Source organism: Balaenoptera ricei, chromosome 6, assembly GCF_028023285.1.
Source record: "Balaenoptera ricei isolate mBalRic1 chromosome 6, mBalRic1.hap2, whole genome shotgun sequence".
In the NCBI taxonomy this organism is placed as follows: domain Eukaryota; kingdom Metazoa; phylum Chordata; class Mammalia; order Artiodactyla; family Balaenopteridae; genus Balaenoptera; species Balaenoptera ricei.
In genome coordinates this window covers 94426674-94439632 of record NC_082644.1, presented here as the reverse complement: position 1 = coordinate 94439632, position 12959 = coordinate 94426674, and the positions used below count along the sequence as shown (strand labels likewise).

General features: G+C 36.5%; 1 protein-coding gene across 1 annotated transcript in view; it reads right to left on the bottom strand.

Moving 5' to 3' along the window:
- The window catches only part of SMC2 (structural maintenance of chromosomes 2), a 48217-nt gene that overhangs the window by 24983 nt on the left and 10275 nt on the right, over positions 1-12959 (bottom strand). The window contains exons 10-16 of the mRNA XM_059925209.1: positions 10325-10558; positions 8719-8878; positions 8091-8208; positions 7187-7325; positions 6684-6803; positions 2126-2330; positions 42-177 (exon numbers count right to left, since the gene is read on the bottom strand). Coding sequence (XP_059781192.1) covers positions 42-177; positions 2126-2330; positions 6684-6803; positions 7187-7325; positions 8091-8208; positions 8719-8878; positions 10325-10558 — 1112 coding nt within the window. The remainder of the gene's footprint in view (positions 1-41; positions 178-2125; positions 2331-6683; positions 6804-7186; positions 7326-8090; positions 8209-8718; positions 8879-10324; positions 10559-12959) is intronic.

Here is a 12959-nt window from a genome sequence, read left to right as displayed (position 1 = left end):
AGAAAATTTTTAAATACAGCTTAATCCAACCAAAGTCTTACTTTTCAGCAGTGTTTTTAAGACCTGATAATTCCTCTTCTAGAGCCTGTAGCTCATTCTCCTTGATTCTCAGCTCATCTTGAACATCTTTGAGTTCTTGAAACTTGGTTAAAATAGAAGCTGCCTGGGATCGAGCACCTGACAGAGGCAAATTGAAACAGGCCTTTGACACCAAGTTACCACGTATTTAGTAAGCAATAAAAACTTTTCTGAGAGAATTATACTTGAAATAATTCAACAGCCAATCTTTAGTAAGTTTATGAAGGTACAGAATTCACTTCATCATTTGAATCTTAGGGCATACATACTTGATAACAAATAATACTTCTAAGTAGATGTGATGGATTATTTATTCAAAATAATCATTGCCCTCGCCTACTGGGCCCATCCCTCCCAGGCCCATTTCCCTCTCTACTGTCATCAGGCTTAGCCATGTGCTTTGCTCTTGCCAATCAGTGGGAAATGTACCTCTTCTGAAAGGAAGCTTTAAGAGGCAGCACATAATTTACCATGTTTTCCCCTTCCCTTCCCATGAGAAAAGTATGTTCAAAAAAGGGACTTACTTCTCAGTCAGCCTGGGTCCCATAATGAGAATAACATGGAGCAGAGACAAGTGACCCACAGTTAATGTAGCATAATTATGGAATAAACTTGTTAAGCCACTGAGATTTGGGAGCTGTTTATTACCACATCATAATGTGGTCTAAACTCGATGTAGCAGCGTAAACTGGTTTCACCTTAAGTGCACTATAACTGTCTGGCAGTAACAGGCTGAGGTGTTAGCTTGGCAAGAAAACTCTAGGCTTGATGGGAGGATGCAAAGGTCAATTAGCAATGCTATTGTGAGCACTTTGTTTATATGATACGGAGTTACATATTTGCCATCTCTTAAGCAGGAATTTTAAGAACCTCCAATTCAATGAAATCTAAAATGTTTCTTCTATTTTAGATATTTAAAAATATTTGGTCTCTATCTTCCAACTGCAGATGCTAGTCATCTTGTACACTGGGGAACTTGATACTTTATCATGGAATTCATTATATTGGCTGTTTTCTTGGCCTAGAAATAAATTAAGACACTTGATATCTCAAGAGGCATCCAAGTCTCTTGGTTTGGTTAAAAGCACAAACTCTGTAATCAGACCACCTGAGTTCAAATTCTGAGCTCTGCCACGTACCAGCAAGTTACTTAATCACTCTATACCTTAGTTTCTACAACTGTATAATGGAGATGATAGTAATGTCTACCTCATGGTTGCTATAAGGATTAAATAAGCTAATCATTTAAAGTCCTTAGAATAGGGCTTTATAGAATGATAGAAATGTTCTATATCTGCACTGTCCAATTACCCACTAACCACTTGTGGTTACTGAGCCCTTGAAATATGACTAGTGCAATTAAGGAAATTATTTTAATTTTATTTAATTTTAATTATCTTATTTTGGTGTAAAGAGCCACATGTGGCTAGTAGCTACTGTATTGGACAGTACAGTCTTACAACACTGCCCAGTACACAGTAAGTACTATTTAGTGTTTGTTATTTATTACATGGTCACTTGACATGGATCTGGAAACTCAGTGTTGCAAATATTAGAACAAGAAATATATGGTCATTATCTAAGAATTCCTTACTTAAGGCATTCAGGCAGATTTAATTTTTTGTTTTACTTTTGACAGGAGCAGTAACATATACACAAATTAAAAGTTAACATGTTTCCTAAAGGAGAAGTGGGTAGTTAAGCTACAAATGTACTGACTAAAAAGACTTCATATCCCAGTGACTAGAATATCTTAATAAGACAAAAAGCAAGAGAAAATAAACGGAAATAGACTTAAGATGAATAAGAAAAGCTATAGGACTGATTACTAGCCTATGAGTTCCTTCAGGACAATGACAGTGTATAATTTCTCAATTAATATTAAGCACCTGTCACAAAGCAGGTATTCAAAAGAAAACTCAATCCTTTGATTAGGAATAAAACATTGGATTAAGTCATTCCAAGCCCAATATTTCCTGTTTAAAAAAAAAAGCCCCCATCCTATTTACCACACAGAATTGTGAGGACAAAATGATATAAAACCTACCTCCACTCAACGTCCCGTGAGGATCAAATACATCACCTCCTAGAGTTACGGTTCTAGTCATTATTCTTTTATCGAAAGCTACTTTTTTTGCATTATCCATATTGTCACAAATAAATGTTGTTCCAAAGACAAATTCCATTGCTTTCTGAAGTTCTGGTTTGTATTCAACCAGGGAAAGAGCCACATGAACATTATCAGGGCCAACCTGGGGGAAAACAGTTAATGTCATGATACATATTACTCCTTTCCTTTCAAATATTATTTTATAAAATAGTAAGAACTGCCACAACAGAAACTGAATACCTATCCAGCACTACAACTCCTTTTGAATTTTCTAAAATGCTATAGAAAACTCAACACTTTTAGAAAAAAACAATTCCAAGTTTAAACACTGAAAAATCTAAGTAAAATATTTAGCTAGAATACCAGTCATTATGAGAGTTTCAATCAAGCAGAAGCCACTACCAAGTTTCTAAATTCAAAGTGGATTATTTGAACACACTTTTTTTTTTTTAACATCTTTATTGGAGTATAATTGCTTTACAATGGTGTGTTAGTTTCTGCTTTATAAACAAAGTGAATCAGTTATACATATGTCCCCATATCTCTTCCCTCTTGCGTCTCCCTCCCTCCCACCCTCCCTATCCCGCCCCTCTAGTGAACATCCTTTCTTAATTAAAGTACATCAATTTCTGGATCAACACAATTACATAAAATGTTTTGCTTCAATTATTAACTTGGTTGTTCCAAAGTGAATACTTTCTCATTCAAATAAAACATGCTAAGGCAACCACCTGCTAGTTACAGAAATAAAAACAATAATTGAGTAAAAAAAAAATCTTTTTAAAATCCCTCAATCTTTTATTTTGATCCAACTGTCTTTTCTCAACCTTTGTTTATAATGTCTACCTCTGCCCACATTTTTAGAACAATTTAGCATACTTTATGGAGCTTAGTAGTAGCAGAAATCATAATGAAGGCAGCTCTATGTAACATATGTTCAGCAGTGTCCTCTGACATAGCAGTTACCATTAAATGGGTCTGTCTGAGGGATCTGGGTAGAAGTGTTTTGTTACTTAAAACCCCAATTGACTTCTAACACTGGAACTTGACATAGGACTAAAATAACTTCCAAAACCTTCTAGACTCTAAGGTGATTTTTCTCAGTAAAGGATGTAAATACTAACCAAAAATACCACCTTTCAATTACTCTGTACTCATCTTTTTTCTTCTGATAGTAAACAATTTTCATTGAAGGCGTCTCAATTTCAAGAAATATACTGACTATCCATTTAGTATCTTAATTATACATGCATTTTCAGGTTTCATGGAATTTTCTTTTCAACTCATGCACTTGGAATGCCTGCTCAATAACTGATATCACTGCTGAATGTTATGATTGGCTTCATGTTTTTACCAAACATTATGCAACCACAACAGCCTTTTAAATGTATTTCCTTGTACTCATCTGTTTACTAGTAACCACACCACTTTAGATCTATCTCAGCAGCTGACTGCATATACTGGTTACCTGCTTTGTATGTTCAGAGGTTGGTAAGCAATCTAGAAAAGCTCTAATAGAGAAGCATCGCTGTAAGACGGATGGATACCTTCCATAACGGTTGTCACTGAGGCCAGTTTAAGTGTGCCTGGCATGAAAAAACCTGAAGAATTCTTGTATTTATCTATAAGCTCTATAATTCTATTTGGAAATCAAAAAGTTAACATTTAATGCCACCTGATAGTCATGTGACTTAGGTTTAAAGACATTCTAGAAGATGGCAGAGTAGGGTGACGTGGAACACACCTCCCCACAAATACATCAAGAATACATCTACAAATGGAACAATTCTCACAGAGCACCTTCTGAATACTAGCAGAGGACCTCAGACACCTGAAAGGACAAGAAAGATCCCCATGTAACCAGGCAGGATGAAAGACATAAAAAAGAAAAGAGGAAGTGGGACGGGACATGTACCCTTGGAGGGGAGCTGAAGGAGAGGAGAGGTTCACACACCTGGGGAGACACCCTCACCAGTGGGGAGATCCAGTGGGACAGACGGGGAGCTTCGTGGGCTCAGAGGGAAGTGCAGCAACCAGTCTGTGACAGGCAGGACAGAGTGAGACCTACACGGACGGTCCGTGCCACTGTCCTGCGCGCCCCAGCCTGAGACACGTGTGGTGGTATGGACAGGGGCTGGGCGCTGGAAATGTGGGGTTTGGAGAGCTGACCTGGGGGGAGGACCACTTCTGTCTGCATGGAGTCAGCCTGAAGGGACAGGAGCAGCCAGGAATGTTCGTGGAAGAAGCCCCAGCCACCACAGAAGCAAAGCGCTGCTGTTGAGCGGTGTGCGAAGGGCACAGCCGCCACTGCAGCCTCTTTCCGCACGCACCGGCACCTGCCGCTGCAGGCACTACGAGGGGCCCCCGCCTGGGCAGCCCCCGCATCCTGACCGCCGCCCTGGTCCCCTCCCACCTGGGCGGGCCCGAGCACCTTGACCGCCGCCCCGGTGCCCTCCTGCCTGGGAAGGCTCATGTGCTCAGGGGCAGACTCAGGAGCAAAGGCTGGTGGGTCTGAGCCCCAGGGGCCATGTGACTAAGGAAGAAGAGCTGAAATCTCTCCTCACAGCTTTGTGAACCATGGATTTACACCTCTGCTGCCGGCTTTGTAAATTTACCGCCTGCAGAATATCCAAACAGACAACGAGTGCTCCTGCAGCTGAGACAGGTCTGGCTTTAGCAGCTGTGGGCTTTGTGCGGGTTGAACCAGGCCAGAGTCTGAGCTGCCTCCATAGGTCCCACAGCAACTCCATGTGCATGACTGCTGCAGTCCTGGCACCTGACTTCAGTGGATCTGCACTGGTGGCCCGGTGAAAACAATGCTCTAATTAGAGACACCAGGGCCAACTGCTAGCATACCCACAGTTAAGAGGGGATGAGAGCAGGGCCAACAACAGTGTACTCTGTGAGCCCGCACAGTGGGTGGAAGGTGACACAACAGAGCACAATCACAGGTGAACTCCAGAGGAGGAATACTCAGTGGTTTCTCTCCCAGTGGGAGAGAAATCCTGCCTACCTCACACCGCAGATCAGAAACACAGCTCAGAAACACATCTGGGGGCTTCTACTCCAACAACTAGGGAGCAGACCCTACCCCTGACGGCAATGACAACCACAGAGGAAAGTGGAGGCCCCGCTCAATATCCAGTGCAGGCTCTGGTCACCACAACACTAGTCACTGCCACAGAATAAAGAAAAAAGTATGAGAAAAAATGAGGACAGTCTCAGAGACCTCTGGGACAACATTAAATGCAACAGCATTCACATTATAGGGGTCCCAGAAGGAGAAAAGGGAGAAAGGGTTTGAGAAAACATTTAAAGAGATGTAGCCGAAAACTTCCCTAACATGAGAAAGGAAACACTCACTCAACTACAGGAAGCAAGGAGAACCAAATACAGGATGAACCAAAGAAGGAACACACCGAGACACATATTAACCAAATTGACAAACATTAAATACAAAGAAAAACATTAAAAGGGAAAAGCAACAAATAACAGAAGGGAACCCCCATAAGGTTATCAGCTGATTTTTCAGCAGAAATTCTGCAGGCCAGAGGGAGTGGCATGATATATTCAAAGTGATGAGAGGGAAAAACCTACAACCAAGAATACTCTACCCAGCAGGGCTCTCATTCAGATTCAACAGAGATCAAAAGCTTTACAGACAAGCAAAAGCTAAGAGAATTTAACAGCACCAAACCAGCTTTACAACAAATGCAAAAGGAACTTCTCTAGGCAGGAAAAAAAAACCAAAAAAGAGTCCACAACTAGAAGCAAGAAAATCACAAATGGGAAAGCTCACCAAGAAAGGCAAACATAAAGTAAAAGTTGGAAATCATCCAGACACAAATATGATATCAAAACCAGCAACTGTGAGAAGAGAAGAGTACAAATGCCAAGAAATGGGAAATGCATTTGAAGTTAAGAGATCAGCAACAGAAACACTCATAGATTTCAAAATCAAACTTATGGTTACCAAAGGGGAAACGTGAGGGGAAGCGATAAATTAGGAGATTGGGATTAACATATACACACTACTATAAATAAAACAGATAACTAACAAGGACCTACTATATAGCACAGGGAACTCTACTCAATATTCCATAATAACCTATATGGGAAAATAATCTGAAAAATAATGGATATATATATATAACTGAATCACGTAGATGTACACCTAAAACTACCACAACATTGTAAATCAACTATACTCCAATAAAAATTTAAAAAATAAAATAAGGACATTTAATACTACAACTTTAAAATATCAAAGGGTATTTTAGTCTTCCAACATTTCTATTCTCTCTCCATCTAATTTCACAAAAGCCAACTTATTCTCTTTGGTATCTTAACTTTTTTAAGCATGGTATCACAATAAAATTTTGTGCTTTGATATATGATTTAAATCCCAATTTACTTCAAAGGACAAAGTTAATGTCCTGTAATTAAAAAAAAAAAAAAAAGTAAGATGCAGATAAAGCATATAAAAAAGACTTACAAGATTCTGAGCAACCCTCAGAGTTTCTGGAGCAATACATCTGGCTGAAATTTTATTGAGTGGAATTATAGTGTATCTACGCTTCAATTCCCCCTTTTCTAGTAGCTTTTTTCCAGTAACCTAAAACATTGTGCATTAGAAATGAAAAAAATATTAATGACAGAGGACATTTAAATGGAATGAGTACAAGTTTAGGAATCCATAATCAAATAAATGCTGAGTGCCTACTATCCTGAACAATCAAAATTCTAAGATTGATAATATGCATTCTGGGCTCCTGAGGCAGCATTACTCAGCCATAATAAAGAATGGAATACAGTTAATCAAATATAATCAATAACATAATAAAAAAGTCATTAACTCTATAGTTTTACCCTGTAAAGATAAGCATCCAGCCTTAGGAGAAGCTTAAAACATCAAGAAAGTACCCAGTTCTACTAGGAGCACATGATTTTTCAAGCTAAACAGCAATTGTAGGTTTTCCTTCATTAAAATCAATTTACCTCTGTGTCTACTACAACATTGTAGAGTCGGTCCCCAGCCACCAATTCTAAAGCTGTGGTTGCAGAAGTATCTTTCACACTAATCAGTGAAGCTACAAGTCCTTTCACACAACTTCTATTCCAGTTCTTCTCTGGATCCCTAAAACAGAAAAGTGGACAAAAATTAATCTTAGATAAGAAAATAGAAAAAGTTGTACTTTAGTAGTCAAGAGCTCTTTCTGACAATACATTAAAGTGATATAGCACAAGAATCATATAGTTTTAACGAAACAAAAATTTTCAAATGTCTCAGATGACTAGCCAGCTACAGGCATACCTTTTATTGTGTTTCACAAATATTGCTGTTTTTTTGTTGTTTTGCTTTTTACAAATTGAAGGTTTATGGCAACCCTGCATTGTCAGCTGATAGTATTTTTTAGTAATAAAGCCTTTTTAAATTAAGGTATGTACATTGGTGTTTTACACAATATGCTACTGTACACTTAATAGACTATTGTTTTAAAATCAATTGAAAGATCTTTCAGTATACATGTTTTCAATGTAACAAAAATAACTTTGATGTTCTAATCTTTGTAATACATATATTAAGTATTCCATGATAAAAGGACCATATAGTAAAACAAACTGTAAAATGTTAATGTTTACAGTTATTTAATATTAATGATATAATAACTTTAAAGGAACTTTCCAACTGAGATTAAATTCCCCTCATTTTGGTTTTAAGATTAGTGGCATTAGTAGCCTTAAATTTCATAAGAATTTCCCCTGCCTACAAATCTGAAACATTCAATAAACATTTAAGGAAAAAATATCAATTAAGGAAAAGCAGCTTACAATAACTTTCATACAAAAATATATCCTGGTTATTACCATGATGTTAGAATTCAATGTTTAGCTCTCTTACCTGTAGGCAAATCGAAGATTGGGAAATCTGGCCAAGAGAGCTTCATATGTTTCTTTCAATCTACTGATATCACGAGATAGCTGCCTGCGCCTTTCCAGAAGGCATTCCTCCTTGTTTTCTGAACAATAAGTCATAAGTAAATTGAAACCAAGTTTTAAAAACTCAAATATTCTACTGTTTTAAGGAAAATATTAGTAACCTCTATTTCCAAAGCATTTCTAAAAGCAAAATACAAACTTCTGGTAAGTATTAAATAAAAGCATGCTTGACATTCAAATTTCTATCAAGTGTCAAGGAGACATATTTCCAACACATAACACCATTTTCATGCCAAGGAACAACATATGAATTGGATACCTACTAATGTAGAAATATATAAATAACATTTTTGAGTTTTCAAGTGGCACTTCAGAGTGACTGAAGCAGGAAATTCCCAGTATTGAGCTTTCAAAAATTCAAAGGGTTGATTTATACTTATTTTTTGTGACTATATTTATAAATAATTCCTATACTAATACCCATTAATATTAATGGGATAAAATATTTCCTACTTGCTATCTCCTTTATTTAAGGAAGTTTCTATCAATAATCACTACTTCCTAATGATTTAACATCTTTAAAGGCCAACCTTCATAATTTAGCTTTTTCATTTCAGCTTCAAGTTTTTCTCTAAGTTTCTTCACAGCTTCTAAAGCTTCTTGATCCTTCCTATAGCCACCATCCATCTTCTTAATTTCTGTTTGTTTAGTCTTTAATTCTTGTTGGGCATGTTTCAACTTCATCTGAGCCTATAACAGAAAAATGTAACAGACTATATGAGGCAGACAGTGCTAGTGATAAAATGGCCACAGATTCAGATTGCTTTAAGAGACATCAGCCTTGAAAATGTAACTGTTTGGTCACTTGGATCAATATCTCAATAGATCAATCATTTCCCAATGTTTTCACCTCAAAACACTACTCAGAATATAAATGAATAAAAGCTCCAATCATTAAATAATTTGCAATTTAAGTCCATATTTTTAATATTTATAAAACTGACATCAATGAGCTCAAAAATTGTATCAAAGAATAACTGTCACTAGCTGGTTAAATTAAAAACAAAATAGAAAGCTATTTCTATCACTTTCTTCCCTCCTTTTCCACTTAGATATGCATGTTTGCATTTAGGTATATTTGTGTTGTATAATTAACTGTACAACTGTACTGAACAATGAGAAATAAAATCATACGGGAAAAGGAAGCTAAACTGACAGAAAAATTTAAAAGCTGTAAGTCTGATACTTAAATGCTAGTTTATATAATTGAGCACTATTCCTTAAAACCATGAACTAGTATTCTAAGATCTAAATGAGTGTATACTTCCTTTAAAACTGAAAAATGGTGGACTTTTCCCAATATAAAATAAGTTAACAAAAAAAACTGACCATCATCTTTTTTGTGACCATAATCTTCAAATGAAAAAGTTGCAAATATATAATAGAAAACCTTGAATGGGATTAATACACACACATCTGTGTGTATTTTTAAAGATGAGTCCTCCATTAAAAAACAAAAAAGAATGTGCACGTGTATATATACATTTTTTCTTTCTGCCATCAAAACTCCTGCGTTCATAGGACTTCTAAGCTGCACAACTATCTAAACAAATATGAAAACCATTTTAATAGATCGAAAAGCCACTGAAGATTATGAAATCAGAGTAGGGAAACCAAAGACTGGAATGGGGGTAAATGGGAAGTAGAGATACTTCCAAGGAGGATATTACAAAGTTTCAGAAACAAAGTTTTAAAGAACTAAGTGTGGTGGACATAGAAATGAAGACATTTTTGTTTTCCTTTTAAAGCTTAAAACTTCAATTTTATGATGTCAATAAAATAGCAAAAAGATGAAAACAAGCTAACCTCAAATATTCCACACAATGCTGAAAGCAGAACAGAGCATTTATGGCACTGATAATTTCAATTAATCTATAAAGGTATTTTACGTTTTATAGCATCTTAAACTAACATTGTCAGTAGTCAGCAATCAACATATTTGAATTTCATTGTTTTAGGTGCTAAAGAGTGACAGAATATAGTAAACAATAAACAAGTTCCTTGATATTGATCTGATTATTTTCAACATTTTATAACAACTGCCGAAGCATAATGTGAAGGAGCGTGTCAAAAAAAAATGAAAATAAAAAAATAAATAAAAACTGCAATCACACAGTGCTTACTGTCTATATTTACCTGTTTGGCTTCTGTCTGAGCTTTACTTATGTCATTTTTACAGGCCATCATTTGACCAGCAAGAGTTGCTTCTGCTCCATCTTCATTACTGGACAGGCCAGCAGAAACAGCATTGAAGTGCTGCTGTGCAGCAGCCAAAGCTTCAGCATCTTTATTACTTGCTTCTTGAAGGGCGCTCAGCCCATCTGTTATCTTTTTAACCTCTTTTTCCTTTGCTGCTAAAGTTTTACAATCCTTTAGGAAGAGTTTCAGATTGGAAAGTATTATATTTTAGAAAACCATCCATTTTCTTAAACACATATACCTTTATGTCATCAAATTTCACAGCAATTTGAAGTGAACATGGTAATTTAACCATCATAACTTTATACTTTATTCCCATTTTGAAATTCAGCCTTTCTCAGTTTTTAGGATAAATGTACCTCTTATCCTAATAATACTTTCATTCCATATGTTATAGTCAAATCTGGGAGACAGTGAACTAAAACATCATTGCAAATTTAAACAAACCACTTGAAAAAACTAAAAATCAAGTTCTAAACCTATAAAATTGAAATAATAACCACCCTACCCAAAGCTTAAAAGTAGAGATTTTAGGATTAAGAGCATGTATATGAAAATATTTTATAAGCTATTAAAGGCCATAAATTTAAGTGTTAAATACTTATGGGAACAGCATTACTAACACTTAACACCTTTTAAGTTCTAGTAACCAGGTATCTAATGCTATGTAAGATATCAGCACTGAAAGAAAAAAAAAAAAAAGAAAAAAAATCTAGTTACATTTACATGAAAGTGACCAGAAATTCTGGCCCACTTAATTCATGATTCATTGGATATTTATTAGATATGTACCAGGCATTATTCTAGACATTAAAGACACAGGGTCCTCAGGGAGCCTACATTTCTAAGGTGGAAGACATAGTAAACAAATAACTAAAGCAAGGTAAAGGGACAAGAAATGATGGGACTACTGGTTTGAGAATGATGAGGGAAGGCCTTTTGTGATGATATTTTGAGCAGAAACCTAAATGAAACAAAAGGAGTGATCATGCTAATACTAGGGGGACAGCATACTTGGCCAGCTCTGAGGAATATGCTTGGGTGTTAGAGGAACTGTGGCTGGAGCACAGTGAGCAAGTAAAAGCAAGGTAACTATTAAGGACACTACTGAGTATCCCTCCTGGGAGGTGATGGCTTCAACCAGGTTAGCAGTGAAGGAGGTGTGAAAAGTGGCTGTATTCTGGATATACTTTTAGAGTCAACAGAATTTGTTGATGAATTAGATACCATAGAGTTTGAGAGAAAAGGGAAAATTCAGGAGGACTCCAGGTTCTGGAGTGAACAGCTAGGTTAACAGCGGTATCATTTACTTACATGAGGAAAATTCAGTAACTCAGGCAGGTTTGGGTAGGTAGGGAAAATTTAAGAGTTCTATTTTGGTTACGTTAAGTTTTAGACTTTTTAAAGTCATCCATATAAAAATGTCAATTAAATAGCTTGACAAATGAGTCCTTCAAAGGAGTCAAGGCTAATTATTGATTTGAAAGGCATCAATATATAGACGGTATTTAGGGCTATAGGGCTGGATGGCATCACCTAAGAAATGAGTGTATATAAAAGAAGTCTGAGCACTAGCCCTGGGGCATGCCAGCATATGTATTTTGATTTGTATTTCTAACCTGGATTCAAGGTTCATATATTCAACTATCAAACCAACATCTCTACTTAGATGTCTAACTGGCTCCTCAAGCCTATTATCCTCCACTCAACAAATGGTAACCATATTTCAAACTGTCAAAGACAAATCTCTGGAGTTATCCTTCAGTCCTTTTTCATATTCAAAAACCAATCTGCTGGCACTACTTACAACAGCCAAGACATGAAAACAACTTAAATGTTCATGGACAGAGGAATGGATAAAGAAGATGTAGTGTGTATGTACACACACACACCCCCACACACACACGATGCAATATTACTCAGCCATTAAAAAGAATGAAATAATGCCATCTGCAGCAATATGGATGGACCTAGAGATTATCATGCTGAGCAAAGTAAGTCAGAAAGAGAAAGACAAATACCATATGATATTATACGTGGAATCTGAAACATGACACAAATGAACATATCTACGAAACAGGAAGACACAGACATAGAGAACAGACTTGTCGTTGCCAAGGGGGAGGTGGGTGGGGAAGGGATGGGTTGGGAGTTTGGGATTAGCAGATGAAAACTATCATATATAGGACGAATAAACAACAAGGTCCTACTGTATGGCACAAGGAACTATATTCAATATCCTGTGATAAACCATAATGGGAAAGAATCTGAAAAAGTATATACATATAACTGAGTCACTTTGCTGTATAGCAGAAATTTAACACAACATTGTAAATCAACTATACTTCAATTAAAAAAATAAAAATCTACTGGGTCTGTCTGCTGGACCTATCCTTAAAATACACATAAATTCCCACAACTTCTCTAATATCCCAACTTCTATTGCATTTATCCAAGGGCTATCACCTGGACACCTACTACCAGGATTCCCTGTTTCTTCCATTTATCTTTAGTTTATCCTCAAAACAGCAATAGCCCTATTAAAATATTAAAATGTCATGCTTCTGCTCAG